A 25,196-nucleotide genomic window follows, 5' to 3' on the forward strand; every position below is an offset into this window, starting at 1 on the left:
TACAATTCAAAAACTTTTTGACAATATTTATTGTCACGTAACACAGAAATGAACATGTATGTATGACTGCAGATATGTATAATGTTCCGTCACAGTATATAATGTTCTTAAATTTACTAAATAAAAGTAGGGCTGCATTTCAAAATAAGACAAAATAAATAAAATGTGAAGATTGTGCATGCTTAAATAAAGTGCTTAACTTCAGAAAAATAAAATAAATGGAGAAAAAGCTTGAATTTCCCCTTTTCTGTTTCACATCTTGACTCAGCAGTCTCGACCAATTTTACAGATAATAAATCACAACACATCTTAACAATTAAACAGTTTTAAACGCTCACTTTCTTCCTCTCTTATATTCATCGACCCACTTTTTTGCTCAGTGAGAGAATTGAGCTCTAGCTTGTCCTGCTAGGATTTTAAACCTGGGCTTGAATGGGGTCAGAGCCATTCTCATAGACATGTGGAGGTGTTCATTGGTGAGCCTGGAACAATATTTAGTTTTGATTATGTTCATTGTGGAGAAAGCTGCCTCGCAGTTGTGTATGGAGCCAAACATGATCAAGATGTACAAGGCTGCTTTCCTCAGACCTGGGAAAGCTGTCTCAGGGACCATTTGGAGCCAGAAAGTGGAAGGGTCACTTCTTCCACACTGCTCTTTCAGGGCCATATGTGCTTGGAAATCAACCAGTTGCATCTGAAGAGGCCCAGCATTTACCCATTTAAAGTGCTGTGTGACTTCCTTTGAGAACCCCCTGACATCTGTGATGAGAAATGGGCTTTGAATGAACATGGTGAGCTGCTGTCCAAAGCTGAAGGTGTCAAAATGGTTGCTGAAGTTTACAATCAGCTTATTAATAAAGTCAACAAAAGAAGACACATCTCGCTGTCCCTGAACCTGTTCCTGCACTGCTGGGAAGTGATCACAGTCTCCCTGCAAGTCTACCTTGAACACCTCAAGTTTCCTCTGAAAGGAGCGGACAGCCGTCATCAGTTCACAAACTGAATTGTCTTTGCCCTTTAGCCTCAAATTCACTTCATTCAGATGTGAAGTGATATCAACCAAAAAGGCCACATTGTCCATCTGTTTATCATTTTCTAAAAAAAAAAAACTGTGATGCCTTCTGACTTCTTAGCTCTGCCAAAAAAGTTGCTACTTCCATCCTTATGGACCAAAAGCACGCTAACAACCTGCCTTTGCTAAGCCATCTCACATTGTTGTGCAGCAAAAGGTCATCAGCATTGGCATCAACTTCCCTAAGGAATTCTCTAAGCATGCAAAGCTGGTAGGAAGAGGATGCTCTGAGAAAATTTATCATTTTCATCATTGTATTCATCACCTCAGCATGCTCATCTGACAGGGAGGCGCAGAGGACAGATTGATGAATGATGCAACGGTAAGCTATGAGCTCAGGATTGTCTTCTTTCAGTCTTGCTACAGCTCCTTTCTCTCTCCCTATCATAGCAGGGGCTCCATCTGTGGTTATTGAAACCACCTTTTTTGGCTCTATTCCTCTCTTTGCCAACATCTCCTTAATGGCCATGTAGATGTCTTCTCCTCTTGTACTGGTCTGAAGGGGAGTAACACCTAACAGGTCTTCACAGAATGCTTTCTGGTCAGTGTTGAAAAACCTGACATACACTAACAGCTGAGCATTGTCACAGATGTCAGTGGACTCATCCACAGCTAAACCTACACATGGTGCCTTGTGCATTGCTTCATCAAGCTGGGTTAGCACGTCCTGAGTCAATATTTCACTTTTCTTTGTGGCAGATGATGCTGACATGGGTATTTGCCTTATTTTATCACACAGCATATTGGGCTCTGAGACTAATTATTTTCTGTGATCTCACTTCGGATTTGAGTGGGTATGTTTGTGTCGAAACCTTTATGTTTCGTCTCATAATGTCGTTTCACATTGGCACTTTTAACAAATGCCACAGTTTCTGAACATATGAGACACACTGTTTAGTGCTCCCAGTGGGAAGTATGAACAGAAATGAGTTTGTCCATTCCGGATTAAATGCCTATTTTCGCTGTCCACTTTCCTTTTTTTGGAGAGCGCCACTTGTTCCTTATTTTTCTGTCCCTTTCTCTGTCTCACCTGTCTTTTCTTTTTCCAGCGCAGTCGTCTGTATCTCTCACTTTCTTCTGCTTACTTTTTCCCTTTGTTTTTACTACATGTATTGCTATCTTTCTGTTTCTTTCTACCATCTATCTTCCTTGCCTCTAACTCTCATCTGTGTGCGCTGTAAAGTAAAGTAAAGCAATGTTCACCACCTAGAATCCACAGACTTGATTGGCTGAGTGGTATCACGTGAAATGGCTTAACGCGCATACAATCGGTCTGTGTATTTCCTTATCCACTACTAAAACATTACTGTAAAGACTACAAAAGCTGCGCCAGATAAAATAGAAGTGCCCCGTCAGGTTTTAAATCATAACCTTCTGTTTTGGCTGTAAGTCTGGGTCCGGACCCAGACCGCCTGTTAGTGACCTCTGGCCTAGGATGTACTTGGTTGCTCTTTAATGCACAACTGTTAAATCTGGAATGTCTTTTTTTTTGTACTTAAATTAGAATGCGCATGGCAAAATATTAAAGCAAAGGTTTGATAACATTAAGCACATTTTTACAATTTACATATTTTGACTAAACCACAGACAGATCTTATGCTACAAAAAGGGAGAATTAAGAGAATGCTAGTGTCTAGTTTCATTTAACATTATTTCATGGGCCTTACAGTTCTCATTTTTAAAAAACAATACTTAAAAAAACACTTTCAGTTTCTACTGATTTTATGTCTCAGTGTTTTAATTATTATCTAAATGTATATTGCATAGCAATTATAGATGATGTAATATGATTACACTAAAACAATAAAATATTACTAGCAATGTTGTTTTTGCATATTAGAATAGAAAAGAGTATAGGAAAAAAAATCAAGATTTTTAAGCTTATCCCAGTAAGGCAGCATCATCTTGTTTTTAATAACAGAGATATTTAGATCCAGGTATGCAGATCTACACTGTGTAAGTATTCATTGCAAACAGTTTCTTAACTAGGGAACATTCTTGCAGATTTACCCTGTACAATATCTGTAAGAACACACCATATATGACACAGCATGCAGCACAACTCCTGGTCCATGCCCTGGTTTTGTCACAGCTGGACTACTGACATTCTGCTGGCAGGAGAACCAATATGTGTCACCAAGCTACAGCATGCCTGGTGTTCAACCTGGCACATGTCACTTCTCTCTTCACATAATTACACTGTCTTTCTATAGTGGGACATATTAAGTTTGAATCCTTGATGCTTGCCTACAGATTAGTCAGTGGGTCTGCAAGTATACTGTATATAAGGAGACACTTGTTAGATCCTATGCTCCTTCTTGACCACACAGATCTGCTGATGAATTGCATCCGGGGATGCCATGTGTGCGTGGTATCAAATCTAATCCAGACTCTTTTCATGTGTAGCTCCTGGCTGGTGGAATGAGATGCTCACCTCCATTCGAAACTCTGACTCCCTCAGTATGTTCAAAAAGCTTTTGAGGACTCTCTTATTTGATGAATTTCTGTCTAGGTGATAGCTGATAGGTTTTGTAAATAAAGGAATTGTATCTAGCTTATGTTTTGAGCTTTTTACTTGCAGAAATCAATTTTGTTCCCTTGTTTCATAACACTTTTTTCTAAAGAATCCCCAGACTGATGTTACTCGATTATGTTGATCTCTTTTTTAAATTGATTTGGATAGAAGTGTCTGCTAAGCAAACAAATGCAAATGTGAACATAAAAAGAAAGTTCTGTACAAAACCTAGAATATATACAGTAATCCCTCCTCCATCGCGGGGGTTGCGTTCCAGAGCCACCCGCGAAATAAGAAAATCCGCGAAGTAGAAACCATATGTTTATATGGTTATTTTTATATTGCCATGCTTGGGTCACAGATTTGCGCAGAAACACAGGAGGTTGTAGAGAGACAGGAACGTTATTCAAACACTGCAAACAAACATTTGTCTCTTTTTCAAAAGTTTAAACTGTGCTCCATGACAAGACAGAGATGACAGTTCCATCTCACAATTAAAAGAATGTAAACATATCTTCCTCTTCAAAGGAGTGCGCGTCAGGAGCACAGAATGTCACATAGATAGAGAAAAGCAAACAAATCAATAGGGCTGTTTGGCTTTTAAGTATGCGAAGCACCGCGGCACAAAGCTGTTGAAGGCGGCAGCTCACACCCCCTCCGTCAGGAGCAGGGAGAGAGAGAGAGAGAGAGAGAGAGAGATAGAGAGATACAGAGTTTGTTTTTCAATCAAAAATCAATACGTGCCCTTCGAGCGTTTAATTATGCGAAGCACCGTGCAGCATGTCATTTCAGGAAGCAGCTGCACAAAAGATAGCAACATGAAGATAATCTTTCAGCATTTTTAGACGAGCGTCCGTATCGTCTAGGTATGCGAACAGCCCCCCTGCTCAATCCCCCTACGTCAGGATCAGAGAAAGTCAGCACAAGAGAGAGAGAAAAGTAAGCTGGGTAGCTTCTCAGCCATCTGCCAATAGCGTCCCTTGTATGAAATCAACTGGGCAAACCAACTGAGGAAGCATGTACCAGAAATTAAAAGACCCATTGTCCACAGAAATCCGCGAACCAGCAAAAAATCCGCGATATATATTTAAATATGCTTACATATAAAATCCGCGATGGAGTGAAGCCGCGAAAGGTGAAGCGCGATATAGCGAGGGATCACTGTATTACTAATGTCTTTATACTGCTTGCATGTAAACCTTTTACTTTGCATTTTTTAAACAAATTACATTTAAAAGGGCTATCAATTTGTAAATAATACAGTAATTTACAAATCATGCTGCATTGGGTAAAGCACTGCAAAATATTTTGTTTACTGTTCACTGGAAAGCCTCCATGAAGTTCTTTAGAGTAAAATTCAAATTGTGCTCAAGATATTTCATGAAAATCATTCCATACATGCTGCATTGCATTCAGAGTGTAAATAAACAACAATTATAATAAAAAGATAAAAACTGACTTTCAAAATAAAACTTTATTAAAGACTAGAAACCGGAAGCCACTGTTTGTGAAAGCCATACCTTCATTACATCTTCCAGTCCCTCAGTGAAGGACATTTCTGCTTCCACCATGTAAAACTCTGCAAGATGTCTTCTGCTTTGAGAATTCTCAGCCCGAAATGTGGGTCCAAATGTGTATACCTGAGAGAATGCCCTTAAAATCAAATAAAAGAGATGTTAAAGTTTTAAGGATAATAATCATCATTTGACTGCAAAAATCATACTTTCAAACTAAGTACTCAATAATATGTGAAAATTTCTATAGGCTTTTAAAAAGCTAAATAATGCAAGGCCAATATAATAATGTTTTAAGAACGAATTCCCCCTTTTAAGGGGCTGATAGGCAGTAGTCCCATGAAGGAGCAATTGGTCTACTACCTCTTAAATACGATTAGTTTTTCATTTTTGTGCAGTTCAATCATTATTGCATCATTATTAAGTAACTGTACATACAATACAATGTAGATTACTGCCCTAAAACATACATTCTAAGGAAAAGGAAAATAATTGTGAAATAAAGTATAGACTGGTGAGCCCAGGGGGCCACCTGAACTATTTTGAGTATTAAGTGATATGCCAGTGGATCCAGCAAAATTGGGCCTGTAGGGAAACTTAGAATTTTGCTTTGCAAAAAGAATCACTAAACAATGCCGCTTCTGGACCAGTGGAGTTCACGCAACAGATCATGGAAGAAAGTCAATTCCAATGTGGGGATTACAGTATCATTCTTATTTTATATAAAACAATTCTATTGCCAATATCTAAATTTACACTTACAATATTGCATCAGCTTTTTACACCCCCTCACAAACTTTCTACAAATAAAAGTCATATTCAATGCTACAGGGTATCTATCACAGCAAATATATCTTTTAAATACTCACTTCTGAATACCCATACAGTGGAACCTCGGTTCACGAACGTCTCGGTACACGTACAAATCGGTTTACGACCAAAAAGTTCGCCAAACTTTTGCCTCGGTTCATGACCACACACTTGGTATACGAACAAGCCAGGTTTCCTTTCGGTTTGTACATGTTCAGTCTCTCCCTGTGCATTTCCTGTGCAGCGAGCAAGTGAGAGCGAGTGCGCGCGACACACACACGCACACACACACAGGCAGAGAGAGAGAGAGCCGCATTTTTGTTTTCAGTTCTGTTTACAGTGATCGGTTCGTAGCCTGCATTGTTGCAATGTTGTTTATTAAATTACAGATTTTTCAAATGTTCATTTTTTTCTCCTGTGCTTAAAACTCATTTAAAAAAAAGTGTTTTTAGCAAGCGGTTCCTAGCACTATAGCGTGAACTATTGCATTGTTAGTTTTCTCTGTTGTTCAAGGTTTTCTCAGTGTTATTCAATGTTTTTACATTTAGTTTACTATTATGCTGTGCATTCTATGGTATAATTAACTATATTTGTGCTTAAAAATTAAAAAAAAAATATATTTACATACAGTTCATACGGTCTGGAACGGATTAATTGTATTTACATACAATCCTATGGGGGAAATTGCTTCGGTTCGCGACCAAATCGGTTTACATCCAGAGTTTTGGAACGAATTATGGTCGTGAACCGAGGTTCCACTGTATATTGAATTAAGTTTCTCCAAACACCTTTACTGCACACATTCCATGACCAGGCACTCACCTCTTCCATGCCTCATCTCTCTTTGCCTCCAACAATGACGTCTACCTTTTCTGCATTTACCTCAAAGCTGTCTTGCTTTCTTCTCCCTCAATTCTGTTTCACTTTTTGTCATCAATACAACATCTTCAGTGTACAGAGGTCCAAAAGCAATCCTTCACACACTTCTCCGGTGATCATATGCATCTCTATCACAAAAGCAAACAGACTCGTAATGGATCACTGATGCATTCCCACCTTCATCACTCATCAACTCTTTCATTATCCTCATCTGCTATCCTGACCATTACTCTGACTTCCTCATGCTTTGTCATCACTGCAGATACTAACAATTTGCCTACTCCTAATGTTTTCAATGTTCACCTCACCACGTCACCACAATGAAATCAGTAACCCATTTGTTCTGCTCATTTTCCAACATCTGTTGCTTCTGAATCCTCATTTGCTCTTGCTACCAATGTTTCAAAAAATTACTTCACTTTGTTTCTTCAAATTCAAGGTCTTCAGCCTTAGTACACCCTTTCTCTTAATTTTCTTCATTCCTAACATATCTTCTACAACTGAGCAATGTCAAGATACACAACAATTTGCAACTATCACTTTTAAAAATCAATGTCCCAATCAACTTTCATTACCAACAAGTAGTGTATTGTGCTCCTTGCTCCACCACATTAATATATCACCAACCGGTTTTTCCCCTTCTTAAACACGGTCTTGCAAACAACAATTTCTATTGCATAATCAAGCTCCAAAGTACTCTTATCCTTTAAATTCCTGAAACTGAAGGTGAAGCCCCAATGAATTCCCTCATAACCATAACCACTACCTCCAGCTTATGTCCCAAAACTCACCTTTTTCTTCATTGAGATTATATTCACCAGTTGTTTACCAATGATCATCTTAACAACTACAACACACTAATTCATCCTCTACATCTCCACAACTCTGTCTGCCCATTACATAATTATTCTGAAACAAGCACACCAATACTAGCACTGCCATTACTTGCAGCGGCTCATCCTCTGGTACGATATAGATGGTTCTTGGTTCAAGTGGCGCTTAGAAGTGTCTAAAGGAGCATGGAGCTGACCAAGTCTGTAAAAACATTACGGCATCAGACACTGAATTTTTTTTTTTTGTAGTTTTAAAATTTTTTGGGCAGTAAATGAAACAGCAGATGGCTAGTGCAAAGACAATGAACAAGGGTTATTTCTCCATTTTAAGTTTGCACTTTACAATGATAGAGTTAGTTGTAGCTCAGCTATAGATGTAAATAAAAGTAAGGGCCACAAGAATCGTAATAAGAAACTAGACAATCAGACCTCCTAAAGATTTATACCACTAACCTGCACTCTTCTCTTGCAACTACAAATCAAACTTTCAGAGAGTAACTCGCACAATTATAAATGTTGCCCTCTAATTTAGATGAGATAATGACAAAGCTTTTGTGGCACTGACAGATTTTTCTGAATCATCAGAAATTAATTACTTTCTGCATTTTGAGTAATCCTTTATCCACCCATCCATTCATTATGTATCTGTAACAATGCATAGTTAGTGTGCAAACATCATTTAAAATACCCATGGTAATTTAAAATTCAACATTTAGTAATGCGTTTGAGTATACTAATAATTTTATTGTTTTCACTAATTGCAACAATGTTGCTGGGCTGCATTTTTAATTTGATAGGGTAAATTATGTTTTTTCTCATTTTAGTTCAAAATCTACATCTATATTATTTTGAATAGTATCCCTGTTAATTCAACATCAACATAATAAAGAGCAATAATGAATTGTGAGCCCTTCCTATGTAACTGACTATGCAGTCAGTACCATCATTGTGCTCTACATGTAGACAATGCTATTTAAAAATATAGGTACAAAAGGATCATACGTACTATATGTATAGTGGAGGGACAGAATGGGCAATGTTACATAGTCTGAATTAATCAATATAATTGGACTAAGACATGTAGGCACAGTTTTACTAGGAACAGCAAACTTGATATGAAAGTCTCACCACCCTAAAATAATACCCAGCCAAAAGTGGTCTGTGGTTAGCAAGATAGTGCTCAATGCTATTATGCTAGACAACCTTTCTCGTGTATTGCTGAGGTGAAGAAGATACTTGCCCAGGCAGATAAGAAAGTTATGAAGCACAGTAAACATGTTAAAATTATGACAATGGGTATCATAGTTATAACTATTTAAAAACACTGTGCACAAGGCAATAGTGATAATTACAAAATGAAATACAAAGCATAAAATTAAATAAGGTGATTAAAAGTGATCCTGAACATTGAAATTAACATATTAATTTCTTTAACATCAATATGTTAAAATACATTAGTGATACATTTTGCAGTATCACTAAAAGCTAAACAAAATCTAAAGAAAACAAACAAAATCTAATAAAAGACTGAAAAAGTTTAACTCTGAGCCGTTTTCTGTAATAGGATGAGCAAATTCAGATTTTTTTTTCTTAGGGAGCAGTGAAACTAAATGCTGAGGTACCATTTAAGTTTTAACAAATTGCTTAAGAAAGAACAAAGAAAAAAGCTCTTTTTTAAACTATACAGGAAAACGCCCTGTCCAACCTCTTTAATTAGATGTTTCTTTATATTACATATACATGGATAATGATTCCACGGCCATGGATACTAAGAAGGCCTCTAAAATGGCATTAATTGCATCAATGGCATCACCTATTAATGAACCTTGAGGATCCCTACAACGTCTTTCCTGATGTCACAACATCTCTCATTCTCATGCTATTTTGACAATGTTTATTGTGTTAATAATACACAAGGAGGCCAAAAAGCTATATACACAATTGCAGCTTTGCTATTACAAGCTTAAAATTAAAATGTAAAAATTAAATTAGAAATTAAAATTAATATTCATTGGAATGCTATATCATGCTTATGGGATAGTAGAACTACCATCAGGAAGATTGATGAGACAAGAAATACTAATAAACAATCTCACATTTTACACCTAAGAAACAATAATGTTCACCACAGTCCGCCATGCCCTCGACCCTCTGCAGTTCGCATACCAGGAGAAGGTGGGAGCGGAGGATGCCATCATCTATATGTTACACTGATCCCTCTCCCACTTAGACCGAGGCAGTGGTGCTGTAAGAATTATGTTTCTGGACTTCTCTAGCGCCTTCAACACCATCCAACCTTGGCTCCTTAGTGACAAGCTGACAGAGATGGGAGTAGATTCACACCTGGTGGCATGGATCGTGAACTATCTTACAGACAGACCTCAGTATGTGCGTCTTGGGAACTGTAGGTCTGACATTGTGGTCAGCAGCACAGGAGCGCCTGTCAGCAGCCTATATACAGCAGCCTATATACATCGGACTTCCAATACAACTCAGAGTCCTGCCACGTGCAAAAGTTTACTGATGACACTGCTATCGTGGGCTGCATCAGGAGTGGGCAGGAGGAGGAGTATAGGAACCTAATCAAGGACTTTGTTAAATGGTGCGAGTCAACTCACCTACACCTCAACACCAGCAAAACCAAGGAGCTGGTGGTGGATTTTAGGAGGACCAGGCCCCTCATGGACCCTGTGATTAATAGAGGTGACTGTGTGCAGAGGGTACAGACCTATAAATACCTGGGAGTGCAGCTGGATGATAAATTGAACTGGACTGCCAATACTGATGCTCTATGCAAGAGAGTTCCTCCCCCACACTATGCGACTCTTCAATTCCACCTGGGGGGGGGTAAACGTTAACACTATACAAGATTATTGTCTATTATACCTGCCTTGCACTCTCCACCTTGCTTTTTTTTTTTTTTTTTAACTTGCACTGCATTTTTATTGCTCTTTAATTAATATTGTTTTTATCAGTATGCTGCTGCTGGAGTATGTGAATTTCCCCTTGGGGATTAATAAAGTATGTATGTATGTATGCATGCATGTATGTATGTATCTATATATCTAATGTACAAAGTCACACCAACCATTTTTTAACAATTTTTAGACACAATGAGTAATAGATTATAAAGCAAGAAGCTGAAAACTGATTAATCAGATCACAATGGTTAAATACAAGTAAATGTTTATTCATTGTAGATCATTCTGTGCATCGATTTTGACTGGCACAGGCGGTTTGATAAGAGTAAATTTTAAATAGAACATACTAAAGCTAATCTACACTTTCCTCATCATGTTACTCTAAAAGAACATTTAAAGTGAATTAGAGCACTTTACGTCCCTACTGAGGACATTACACCTGTGTCTGGGCTGGTTTCTTCATATAATCCAAAAGACATATATGTTAGGCTAACTGTAAACTTTAAACTGAAATGGTGTCAGTGAATGTGGCAATGTACGCAAGGGTACAATGCGATGGACTAGCAATACATCTAGGGCTAGTATATATCCTAGCTCCTCAAAACCCTGAAAGAAGAATGAGCAGATGACATTATGAGCAAAGATTGACAAATATAATATGTGACAAATCGGGTCCTGCTCCATGCTCCCATCTTGCTTCCGGGAGCCCTTGAACCTTATACCGTCAGTAATGTCACCGATGAGCTTGGCAGTGAGGCATAACAATGAAGCAAGGGGATGGTGTAAAAAAAGTGCCAAGTACTTTTATTAAAACAACAACAAAAACAAAGTGTCCAAATAAATAAGTGCAGTGCATCACAGTTTCTTCAATATAATAATCCAATTAAAAACAGATGTGCTATAGTGGAGGTTAAAACAATAAATAAATCCTTCAAAACAAGGTTAAAACAATGACTGGAAACAGTCTCTTTAAAAACCAAAGCACGGTGCCTTCTTTCACCTGGCGACTCCCCTGCTTCTCCCATCAGGCTTCTCAACAGGGGAGTCGCCCTTCCTGCAGTTGACCTTCTCTCCACTCACCTGGTCTGGAGGCTTCCCGATCCCTGGCTTCGGTTGCGCTCCCTCCAGACCGAGACTTGGCTTTCCCCCAACGGCTAGGACGCTCACATTGGGGAATCCATCACCCAAGCCTCCGGACTCCCGCTGTCTTCCACGGCGAGCCATCCTTCTGCTGGTCACTCCCGATCCTCACAATGCTTAGCGGGAGCGACCACTACCAACTGCCCTCGGTGTCGGCCAAACACCCCACTAGGGCTCACTGTCCAGCTGCCTATGAGCGCTCACTCGCTCGCTCTCTCTTTCTCCCTTTCACTTCCGCACTGGATTTCTCCTCGCTACTTCCAGCTTTCTTCCTCACTCCTTCAACCTCCATTTCTTTCTCCTTTTTTTTTTCATTTCTCCCCTGCTATCCGCCTCGCACTTCTATTTATTACGGGGACGTGGATCAGCTGTGGCAATCAGCAGCTCCCGGGAACAATTACGGATGCAGACAACTCCTCACCTGTGCACTTAAGTAAGGTTCACCCGTATCACGAATTCCCCAGGAACCGCTCGGCCACACACCACCATGCCCCCTCACTAAGCCATGAGTGCGGAGATTATTTAAAACTGGCCCTTTTAACATGAGCTGTGGACGCGCTATACCACATAATACTGTATATTCATAACAAAGCTGAGAATCTAATGACACAAAAACATACTTTATCTTCTTTTTACTAAAATCCATCCATCCATTTCCCAACCCGCTAAATCCAAACACAGGGTCACGGGGGTCTGCTGGAGCCAATCCCAGCCCACATAGGGCACAAGGCAGGAACCAATCCATTCAGTCACAAGACAGTGCAGAAGTTTATTTTTTATATTCTCATAATAAACTTGACAATAACCTGCTTGTAAAGTTTATTGTTCTTTAATCCACTTAATCAAGCTGGCTGAAGTACAATGCAAGCAAGTGGATAAAACACACATCTTCAATATACAGCTGAAAAGTCCACTCAATTTGATGTAACTGTGTTTAGGATACATTTTGTAAACCTGCTTTTATAGTACAATGCTGTGGAAAGAAAGATTTTTGAAGCAGATGTGAATCGGATGCTAGGTCATCAGATTATATTGCACCAAACCTAATGAAACAGGTTTTTGATAAAATCCACCAGTATATTTGGACAAAAACTATAAAATAAAAACACATGTCCAAATGCTACTTCTGGACAATAAAAGGGTTTCTGTATTGGAATGAAAAATTATTAAGGTAATGGTGTGATAATAATGTAGCTATTGTGACAAGACTATACATTTAAAAGAGCATTAATATTAATCTATTTACCCGGCAATGGCTTCCAAATGTAGCTGGCCAGAAACTGTGAGAAAGACTGGAATGGAGAAGAAATGGCTTCTTTCATCATTTTGCTTTTTGTCTTTTTGAGCCAGCTGAAAAAGAAAAAGTATACATTTAATTTTTATGTTTCTTATGTTATACTAGCTTCTTCTCCATTCACTAGTAAACTTTCAGAGGGGCCATAAGAATTAATGAAAATATTCAAAAAACAACAGCAAAATATTCAAATCGCTAAAAATCAAGCTACAGCAGGGGTGTCAAACTTATCTTTTTAAAGTGGACCACATCCTAAATATCACAGGGATACAGCATGGCAGTTGTGAGTCACTTGAATCTACTTGTCATGTAAATCAGTTTGCCCTCTGGTAGTTGTTCCCAAGTGTCAACTGGATGATAACATGCATAGAAGACCGCAAGATCACCCCTCACCCTACCCAGAGGGGGGTGGGTTAGGGTTGATTTCACCCTACAGTATTTTTAGTAGACCAATGAGAAACATGTGTACCAAGTTTCATGAAAATCGCTCTAGCCGTTTGGAAATGATGCTGGAACATACACACACACACGCACACGCACACGCACACGCACACACACACACACACATATACATTGGCTCTTATATAATAAATTAAGATAATGCACCTGCAGTGACAAATTCTAGAAACTTTACTGGTTATTATTTATCCTTAAAAATTGCTTATGCAATTTATGCTATGATTAAGAAACCCAGGCACTAATAAAATCAATTTTATTTAATAAAAACACACAGACTTTTCAAAATGGCTTCTTAATTTAGCATTAAGCTTTAAAATATGCAAGCAGTAAAATAGCACTGGCAACAAATTTTGTTTGATTTTGTTAATAAATGCAAGTTCAAAAACAAGCACCTTTGTGAAGACTCCATAAAAAGTAAAGGAGGGGAAAATTATGTAGGTTGCCTTATACATTCTTGAGTTAAACTATTGGACCCTTTAGAAATAAAGGCTGAGGATCACTTCTATATAGCATTCTACAACTAAAAACACATTCTTTTGGAAAGCCAACAAGCACATGGGTTTTAAGTGTATGAAAGACATTAAACAAGGAGCACCAACCAGTGGCACTTTCACGGAGTGAGGAGTTCAAATTTGAAATGTATGGATGGAAAAGATGCCATTACATCAAAAGACTAGTTGATGCCTCTCTGCAGCCTTCAGTGAAGTATGGTGGTGGCTCTGTCATGGTCTTAGAGTACACTTAGCCAAGGTTATAGGGGATCTGGTGAAAATGGATGGAATGACTGCCAAGAAATATAAACAGATTTTGTTTCATCATGCTCAAAAAATGGTTGTCCTTTCAGGCTTTAGTGGTTGCCTCACAATTTGCAAATTGACTTTTCTGTTGCTCCTCGAATGTATTAGGTTGTATTTTCTGTAACACCTGAAATGTGTTTATGCCAGACCCTCAGTAAATCTAGCCTTTATGTAGTGTTATGATGTGTATGCATATGTATCAAGCAAAATGTACTGTTCACAAAGCTACCGATCATCTGGACAATCTTAAATAAAACACTTAAAATAGATTTTGTGCTTGCATGCTCATCTTAGAAGAATGACTGACTTCCTTAGACTACTACATTAACAGGGACATCATTTGTGCCTTTCTTTTTGTTTTCTTTTGGAAATGTGAATCATTTTATAGTATAATTATCACTGTGTTTAATTCTCAGTCAGTCTAACATGACTGAATTGTTCCAGCATACACAAAAATAGGGAATCCATTCCCGGGCTACCAGATTCCCAGACATTTTTTTGAAACTGCTGTAATTCCCGGGAAAACAGCCAAGCTCACATATATAGCGTGTAAAAGTGTAAAAATCGATCAAGAAATAACAGAGTTATAGCTTGAAAATAATTAAGGTGGCGCCATTGCTGCAGCTTGCACTTCATCAGACAACAGCTTTGAACAGCAACTTGAAATTACAATGCGTCAGTCTGTTGCATCCGCATTATCTGTGCCAAGAAACTTGCCATCACAGAATGATGACAAGAAACTGGATGCATCAGTAAAAGCTGAAATGGCGGTGTTTCAGAGCAACAGCATGCGCGGGTGTTGTTTAGAACAAGTGTATCAGTATCTGATGACTGTGCCGCCTACTTCAGTGGAGGCAGAGCGTGCTTTCTTAGCGGCTGGCGTACTCTGCATGAAGGTGCGCACTAGCCTGGACAACCGCACGCTGGACACGTTGTGCTTTCTACGCTCTTATTACTGCAACTAACTAGATACATGTACTTATATGACAGCAAGAACTGCTTGTAGATAAGGTTAGTCTTTTATTTGTTTCAACATATTGCAGTAGTTTTATTAAAAATAAGTGTCGGTCATTCTAAAACCATTCACATGTGAGATGCCCGTGCACTGTGTCATCCCCGGGAGCCCGGGATTCCCAGGAATGAAATGCAGGATTCCCAATTCCCGGGAGTGGATAAACCCGTCCGGGAATGGATTCCCTATACAAAAACACAACTTTGGCTCTTATAACCAGTACTCTATGCTCTTTCAGTTTTGATCACAGGACCAAGTACCAATACAAAACAGGAAAGTTGAGCCTGATATTGCAGAATGCTGGTGGAATGCCTGGGTAGTTCAATTTTGTTTGATGGAAAAAACACAGTTATATTCATTGCAGTTTTGATTTCTGGAGAAAAGTGGTGACTTCAATGGAATATAGCCCCTTATCATACATTTACATACAACTCATGGTGCTTTCTACAGATTAATCAACAAAACAAAGATATGCTACATTTACTTGGATTATTATTATTAATTAATAGTAATTTCTAATAAATGTAAGTACACTAAATACAAAATCAACCAGGTATTGTTAAGCAAAATTTAACCACTGAAGTGCAAAACTTTAACTTTTCATCAGGAAAAAACATTTTCTAATTAAAATATTTATACATTAAGGTATACAATAGAACAACCTGATATAATTAATATACATAAAAATAAATATATATAGCATATATCTACATTTTACCTAGATGTATGTACATGGCAACCAACTGAGCAGAAACAGTTTGATGTTATTAAAGTTAATGAAAAGATACAAAACCAAATAAACATTCCATAGTGGTTTCCATCGATTTAGGATGTAGATGAAGTTCTTGAATCCTGAATGTTATTGTTTGACCAGCTGACATGAAGGAGAGGAAAACAAAAAAAACTCCTACAAATATGTACACATGGCCATAATCAAAGCAGAAATACAATATTAAAAACCTATGTGAACAGCATAGGATCCAGAGCAGAAATCAAATCTGAAAGGTCTTGTATATCCCTTGACAGAGTCACATGTAATGTGGCTAAACCTTTTTCTCACCCAGCACCTGCAATGGGACTGTGCTCTAGGGCTCAGCCAGTGGTCAATGATATCATCCATTACTGACTGGCTGGACACATCGTTGATGTAAATAAAAATTGTCGATTGGCTGCAAACGTTTCAAGAAATTTTCTTAAGAAATGTTGAACACATACAGTAGTTAAAAACAGAAACGTTTTTCATGTTATAGTACTAACTAGCAAAATACCCGCGCTTCGCAGCGGAGAAGTAGTGTGTTAAAGAGGTTATGAAAAAGTAAAGGAAACATTTTAAAAATAACGTACCATGATTGTCAATGTAATTGTGTTGTCATTGTTATGAGTGTTGCTGGCATATATATATACATATACAGTGATCCCTCGCTATATCGCGCTTCGCCTTTCGCGGCTTCACTCCATCGCGGATTTTATATGTAAGCATATTTAAATATATATCGCGGATTTTTCGCTGCTTCGCGGGTTTCTGCGGACAATAGGTCTTTTAATTTCTGGTACATGCTTCCTCAGTTGGTTTGCCCAGTTGATTTCATACAAGGGACGCTATTGGCAGATGGCTGAGAAGCTATCCAGCTTACTTTCTCTCTCTCTCGCTGACGTAGGGGGGTGTGAGCAGGGGGGCTGTGTGCAGCTGCTTCCTGAAGGACATGCTGCACGGAGCTTCGCATACTTAAAAGCTCAAAGGGTACGTATTGATTTTTTTTATCTGTCTCTCTCTATCTCTCTCTATCTCTCTTCCTGCTCCTGACAGAGGGGGTGTGAGCTGCCGCCTTCAACAGCTTTGTACCGGCGGTGCTTCGCATACTTAAAAGCCAAAAAGCCCTATTGATTTTTTTTTTGACTGCTTGCTTTGCACTCCTTTGAAAAGGAAGATATGTTTGCATTCTTTTAATTGTGAGACAGAACTGTCATCTCTGTCTTGTCATGGAGCACAGTTTAAACTTTTGAAAAAGAGACAAATGTTTGTTTGCAGTGTTTGAATAACGTTCCTGTCTCTCTACAACCTCCTGTGTTTCTGCGCAAATCTGTGACCCAAGCATGACATTCTAAAAATAACCATATAAACATATGGTTTCTACTTTGCGGATTTTCCTATTTCGCGGGTGGCTCTGGAACGCAACCCCCGCGATGGAGGAGGGATTACTGTACACATATACAGACACATATACACACATATACAGATATATTATATATACATATACACATATTTTTTATATATATATATATATATATATATATATATATATATATATATATATATATATATATATATATATATACACATACATACATACATACATACATATACACACATAGATGCACTTACAATAACATAGAAATCAATATAAACAACATGAACATCATTATCATATGAGAATATGAAGTAATATATAAGAAGCACATTTCATATAAATATAAATTATTAAACAGTAAAATCTTCTTCTATAATTTGCTACCGTGGCTTTTCGTTGGTCTGTCCAGGATTTTAAATCACCTGTAGCTTGCAAACCGTTTCACCTATTGACTTGAAATCTGGTACACATATAATACGTCACGTCTGCTATCCGCTTTATGGGTGATGATTGTATTACTGTTTTTATGTTTATTTTATTTTAGAATCAACTCCTATCTGCGCACATCAGGGCGGCCGTGGGCGGATGCGTATGGTGTATTCACTCCATGTTATCGTGCATTGCGCTGTCAGTGTTATTTTGATAAAAGAATTTGAACAATATATAAGAAGCGTATAAATTATTAAACAGTAAAACATTAACATTTGAGAAGTAAAGTTACATGAAGTACTACTGCAGTTTTTTCGGGTATACCTCATTTTTTGTTTGCCCATTACATGCTTAAATGTATAAATGTTTTGGTGCACCTACCCGAGAACACGCGACATATAACCGAGCGTGGGAGAAGCATGGATTTTAAACACGCGTTGAGTTCATCTGCTGGTCTCCCTCGTGGAACAACTGGTAATGTTTGACTAAAATCTACAGCGAGTAAAACGACATTACCTCCTATTTTTTTTTTTACGATCTCTGAGATCTTGCTTTTTTCGGTTCAAGGCTTCATAAGCTCTTTTATGTTGTATGGTGTACTTATCCCAAACCATCATCTTTGAATGTTGCAAGACTTTCGCCTTGTATGTAGATCGGGGTAATTACATTCATTGCATTCCTAGTCTGAATCACAGTCTGATTGTATGGGTGGTTACCTGGCACTGTAGGGTTGCCACCCGTCCTTTAAAATACGGAATCGTGCCGGGTTTGAGAATGAAATTGCGCGTCCCGTTTTGAATCAATACTGGACGGGATTTATCCCGTATGTTTTGTATCATTTTTTTTTTTAAAGCAGCGTCTCAAGCAAATTATCCCACACGCATTTTATGAAGATGCCTCCTTTCCTACTTTGGATTGGGTAATACTTGATGTCATCGTTAGTTTGATTGGTGTTTTGAACTGTCCAGTGAGGAGGGCGTGTCTTTTAAGTACAGTCTGCAAAGTGTTGGCACTGAGATGTTGTGTCAGCGCCATAGTTGAAGCCCCTAACGTTGCGGTCAGCAAGTCGGCTAACATCCGCCATGTGCCGTCTTTCAGTTGCGAGAAGCAGATCATAGAATGGTTGAAACTGTTGCCCCTAACGTTGCGCCACGGCGTGTGGTTCGTTTATACCTCGTGTCTTGTCATTAAAGTTTTATCTCGCGAATATGTTATTGCAATCCGCAGTGGGAGCATTTCTATAAAGTTAATTGAAAGTTACGTTTTACACCGTGCTTTGTTTCCCTTATGAACATGCTTGTATGCTTAACTCGCTCCGTTCTCAATTGTTTAATTAATTTTTTGCTCTTCGCTGTTTGCGGCTGTTCCTCCATTTCCCCCTACTTCGTTCTTTTATCTCGCGAATATGTTATTGCAATCCTTAACGGGAGCGTTTCAATAAACTGATTGAAAATAGTTTTGCATTTACCTTTTTAGTAAAAGGCGAGCTTTTAAGCCTGAGAAATCACCCCGTAAATGCACACGTTTAATTGGACATGTGTTAATATGTATGGTTACACAGTATTAAAAGACAGTGAACAACGTCAGTTACCTTTCTTCCCGCGTTTGATAAAAGGTGAGCTTTTAAGCCTGAGAAATCACCCCGTAAATGCACACGTTTAATTGCACATGTGTTAATATGTATGCTTACACAGTATTAAAAGACAGTCAAAAATTAACGTCATTTACCTTCGTTCCCGCGTGTGACTCGTGCTGTAAATGTCTTCCTTGTTTTTAGTTCACGTGATTACGTAGGAGGCGTGATGACGCGATACGTGACTCCGCCTCCTCCATTACAGTGTATGGACAAAAAATATGTTCCAGTTATGACCATTACGCTTTGAATTTCGAAATGAAACCTGCCTAACTTTTGTAAGTAAGCTGTAAGGAATGAGCCTGCCAAATTTCAGCCTTCCACCTACACAGGAAGTTGGAGAATTAGTGATGAGTCAGTCAGTCAGTCAGTGAGGGCTTTGCCTTTTATTATTATAGATGAAAAAATTTTGACATGAAGTGTATAATGTGTGAAGGCTGAAGTCCAAATATCAAATAAACACTTTCACAAAAGGTACCAATACAACAAAACAAGTGTGCTTTTATTCAACAATATAACCAGGAAAAAAGAAGTCGGGTTGGGGTACAATGCTGACACGAATGCTTGGCTGGTGCAGAGGTAAGAACTGCTGATTCATAATCAAGAGGTTGTTGGTTCGATTCCGGATTCTTCCAAGATTTACAGTTTTGAGTTGTTTGCTGCTCTTATTGTTACTATTACAGAATAAAAACATACATTTGATTTTAGTCTGTAACAGCTCTGGTAAATTTATGGTACTTGTAAAGGTAAGCATTTTTTTTTTTATATATTCAGTTTTATTCTCTCAGTCACATTCACACTCCCCCCAATCTGACACTGCTGTTTTCAAATAAAGACGTGCTATAACAGAGGTGAACTCAGATGAGGATGAGAGTTCTACAATCGGAGAAAGAGAACAGAAGCCCTCCCCGCAAGAAACATTCACTCACACATAAGAACAATGCAGCTGCACAAGGTGTAAAGGCAAAAGATGGCACCGTGTGGAAGCAGCAACAGGTTGTTTTAGCTATGTGTTCAACATCTTTTGCCTCGCATTTCCTGTCATCCTAAATTTACCTAGATTGTTGTAGACACGGAACACACATGAAATGCATGTGTTTCAAATAATGATATAATATTTACCCTATATAACTCCATGCACTTCACACCCAGATAAACAGACTTGAGCTGGGAGAAGTTTTTATCCAATTTGAGCTGCAGCAGTGGGGAGATGGGATTACAGGCTGCTTGCTGCTTGTGCTGATTGACACATTTGCAAATCAAAAGAAGCTAATGGAGAGGTGCGAAGGAATTCAAGGTGGCCCGGGATAATGACTTTTTTCATTGGCTTCAGGGATTCTAGTGTTAATGCAATTTGTCAGCGATGTTACAATATTTTTCATTCACCATCTGTTTTCCTAATCCGCTTATCCTGGGCAGGGCCACAGGGCAGCTGGAGCAAAACCTTACAGTATGGTATATTTTACAAAACCAATGTAATGAGATATGGGTACCTGACAAGGGAAGTGGAGGCATAGTGGTGCTTGTCTAGTCTTGCAGGCATTGCTTGAAGTGGGCCAGTACCAGCAGTGCCTGTAGATTCAAGAGGACCAGATAACATGTGCAGTACTAATATACATGCTCTCTGAATTCCAATGGGGAGACCCCAACTCCATTAAGTAAAAGTAATAATGAGTTGGGAGGAGGAACAAGCCACTGACTAAACAGAGTACTGCAAGTAATTTGGTTGTACTTCAAACACTGTCTTCGAGAAAATAGAAATATAATTGTACTGTGCATAAAAGATAATAAATTTGAAATAAACTTATTACACTATATATTAAAGTAGGGCCTTGCATTTTTTTTAAAAAGCCAATGCTATTTTTCTCTTGTATGCACATCATATATTGCAAGCTTGCAATACCAATTAACACGTAGTATTATGCACTTTTAGCAGCATGTCATTTTCATGCATGATAAGAAAAGGCAAAATACGTGCTATGGCCAAACCATGAGGAAACACAACGAAGTATAATTTTGTTCTGTAATACATGACGAGTTACATTTTTTGCTCAGAAGAAAGTAGAAAAAGAAGAACCAAGGATGCCATGTTTGAGTGAGTAAACGTAATTAGTAACTTCTAGTTTCCTGTTGGTAGACAATTATTCAAATCCATTTAATGAAGAGGCAGATCTAATTTTAGAGTTTTTGTGATTTGTAGCAATTTTAAACTTGGAATGAATCACCTTTGAATCATCATAATAAAATTACCAAACACCATTATGTGTGCCGAGTTGCAGCAACTTGTGAGACAACATAACTCCTGTATCTCAAGCTAAAACATCTGTGCACCATACCCCTACCATCCCCCGCAGCCCAGTTTAGACGTTTCTCACAGTACATGGGTTAAGCAGCTAATTATTCGTAATCCACAAGCATCTCTCTATCTCACCAACCCTGAGGCAGTAGTATTACATCATCAATGATTTGAAATGATATTTTAAGTCATCACACAGCCTTACTTGTGTATCCAAAATCATGTCCAAGGATCCCTTCTGGGGATGTGCTGTGAAGGGAGTGATACCTGAGCAAAGTTAACTCAGTTAAACACACACCAACACACATACACCCCAATTTTTCCATCCATTTTCTTAACCTGCTTATCCACGGTGAGTTTGGAGAGAAGCTTTAGCTTATCCCTGCAAGCATCAAGTGAAAGGCAGAAATAATCCCTGGACAGGATGTCAGTCCAGCGTAATGTGAACACACACACACACACACACACACAAACGGAGGCCAATTTAACAACATCAGTCCACCTAACCTGTTTGTCTGTACTTTAACAGAACAGGCATTAGCTTCATTATGGAATTCCAACACAATGTTACCACTAAATGGCCAAATGCTAAATAAAGAACAAAAAAATCTAACTATGATACAAAGCCTGTAATACTATGTCCAAGCTTTTTCCCAAAGGAAGCAAAAATCACTTCCTTGTTTTCCTCCAAAAGGAAATTGTATATCCGACTCTTCCTTCTACAAAGAGTAGTGTTATAAATACAAACTATAAAAAATATTGAATATTTTGACTTTCTGAGATGCTATTTTATCCTGAACTGTTAGCATTTATTTAAATAATGCAATTCCAATTTCAAAGGTTTAACTTGTTAAAGAACCAACTTAAATTATAATGAGCTCTTACACATAACTTTATTGAAACAGATTATTATTTCCAGAAAAATATTAGTTATAGTAGTAAACTATAAATGCCATTTATAATTGTCATTTACTTTGATAATTAACATATTTCTCAATGTAAAACCTTGGTAATTGCATTCATTTTTAATTTCATTATTCATTTTTAATGCTCATTTTCAATATTTAATGGTATTAAGGTATGCCCAATGGAAAACAAAGTCTCCTGTGGGCAAACAGAAGATGGTAAAGAAATAACAATAATTTCAGTAAAGGTTATTGTCAAAGGGGAAAAATATTTATACCTGGATAGGTCCTAATCTTCATCAATTATGATGCATAACAGAACATATTAACAAATAACAGGTGACATATGTAGGTTAAGAAAAACCATGTAGGTTTGCTGTCCACTTATAGAAAAATTTCACTGGTGCTGTAATAGGTGAAAGACATCTATAAGGCAACACGATACAATAACTTAATAATGCTTAGATTTAGGGGCGCTTGACATAAGTAACTGAACATTCATCTCAACATGAGATTTTCAAACCACTGTTCTGTATCAAATCCCTTCACATCCTGCTCACACCAGTCCTTGCACCTTTGTGATGGTCATAGGTTTCTACGTAGATACTAGTTACCCACTTTTCTTACGTTTTCTATAACTCTTTCTTGCTTTTATGAGCTGAGGAATTTGCAGACATTCTGCACTGAAAACAAGGTGAGGTAGCGTAACAGACAGCACACACTTTTGGTGTTCATGGGAGTCTAATAAGCCACATCTATCTGTTTGTTTATTTCTATTATTAAGTAACTTTCTCATATTGTCTATAAATCAATCACAAAATTAATTTAAACAATAAAACAAAAAAATGTGTCAAAAAATCTAATCAAGTCACTTTTAGCTGCAATCTGAAAGTAGCCTACTAGACATTGAGCAAATGTGCTTCAATAAGCTGGTTGTTCACAGGTTTACAGTGCATCCGGAAATTATTCACAGCGCATCACTTTTTCCACATTTTATTATGTTACAGCCTTATTCCAAAATGGATTAAATTCATTTTTTTCCTTAGAATTCTACACACAACACCCCATAATGACAACATGAAAAAAGTTTACTTGAGGTTTACTAATGTTCCTACCGCAAATCATTGGTAAGAACAACTCTGATCCTACAAAAGGTCCCAGCTGTGTAGAAATGTAGTACAAGTCACCAGGATAGTGCAGCTGAATATTTTAAATGACTGTAGACCAGATGGCTCTGACTTATTATGAAGACCTTTTTAAAGACTAATATTAGCTCATTTGCAACCCCGTTAAGAAAAGCACTGTACCCTATGAAACTTGTCTACCATGACTACATAGGTTAGAATGTTGCTGACTTCCGCCTGCTGAACAGAGCCTACTGCCATCTGGAGAAACAGGGTAGCAGCGTAAAGACAATGTTTCTTGACTTCTCTAGTGCATTCAACATCATAAACCTAAAACTCCTCGTATGAAGTTGTGGCTAAACAGAGCATCAAATTTAGTTGCAGAATGATACAACTGCATTGCTCCAAGGCATGCTATGTAAATTAATTTCTACCATCAGCCCTCTGCCTCTATAATGAGTCACCCCTTGGCCATGTGCAATATACTGTGCCAATGACTATACTGTACTGTAAAAATTGTAACTTATAACTATGTTCAATTCTAATCACTTTACACTCATTGAATACTACACTCCCTTAATTTACTAAATTGATAATTCTTATTATAGGGGTATTTGTACCTTGTTAGCATACTTAAGATTATTATAACTCTTATTATATGTATATTTGTGTATGCTGCTGAAACCCTACAATTTTCTACTATCTATCTATCTATCATCCATCCATCCATCCATCCATCCATCCAAGCAAATAGTGTAAATAAAAGTTTGAATGCATCAAAGTGCACATACTTTTTCTTTGGTTCCTCACAACCTTTTAAATGAAATGCAAAAGGGCCCTTGCTAACAAACTTTTTAACTAAGCCAAATTAACTCCTTCAATGTATGCAAAGAGTGCATTGGTGAGCACTGTTATATTTTTGGAGAATGCAAGCTGAGATGCAGAAAACTCTTTCGCACAGGGCAGTGCTTCAGTGTCAAGGTTAAAACAGTAGTATAATATAAACTGTTATACTGGACCATTTTACAGTTGCAAATTAACCATATGGGTAGGTCTCTGGAATGTGGAATGCATACAGATAATGACAGAGCTGGGAAATGCAACCAGATCACTTCAATAATGAGACAGGCATCCAAACTGCTGAACCACCATGCCACATAGGTTCAAATTAATTTGTCAAAACTGGTATTAAAAATTTGAGCTTTCATAAAAAGCAATGGTCATCTCAGATAAGTAAATTACATTATTTTTAAATGAGCTGGCCTATTCTTAACAGTTTAACTAATAAAACTATGTAGTCTGTGTCTGCTCCTTATGATGGATGTCATGTCTAAAATAGAACTAAAATGTCCTAAAGACATTTGAAAACATCAAAATTACAATAACTCTGGTAGAAGTAAAAGCTTTGGCAGCTTGTGTGAACTTTCTCTGTGT

At 37.9% G+C, this 25,196-nt stretch overlaps 1 protein-coding gene across 2 annotated transcripts in view; it reads right to left on the minus strand.

Annotated features, from left to right (window-relative positions):
- The window catches only part of nars2 (asparaginyl-tRNA synthetase 2, mitochondrial), a 104,371-nt gene that overhangs the window by 42,914 nt on the left and 36,261 nt on the right, over positions 1–25,196 (minus strand). For both annotated transcript variants that reach the window (XM_028800305.2, XM_028800304.2), the window contains 2 exons: positions 12,931–13,034; positions 5,108–5,240 (listed from right to left, as the gene is read on the minus strand). In XM_028800305.2, coding sequence (XP_028656138.1) covers positions 5,108–5,240; positions 12,931–13,034 — 237 coding nt within the window. The remainder of the gene's footprint in view (positions 1–5,107; positions 5,241–12,930; positions 13,035–25,196) is intronic.

The sequence above is a fragment of the Erpetoichthys calabaricus genome, chromosome 4 (genome assembly GCF_900747795.2).
Source record: "Erpetoichthys calabaricus chromosome 4, fErpCal1.3, whole genome shotgun sequence".
Lineage (NCBI taxonomy): Eukaryota > Metazoa > Chordata > Cladistia > Polypteriformes > Polypteridae > Erpetoichthys > Erpetoichthys calabaricus.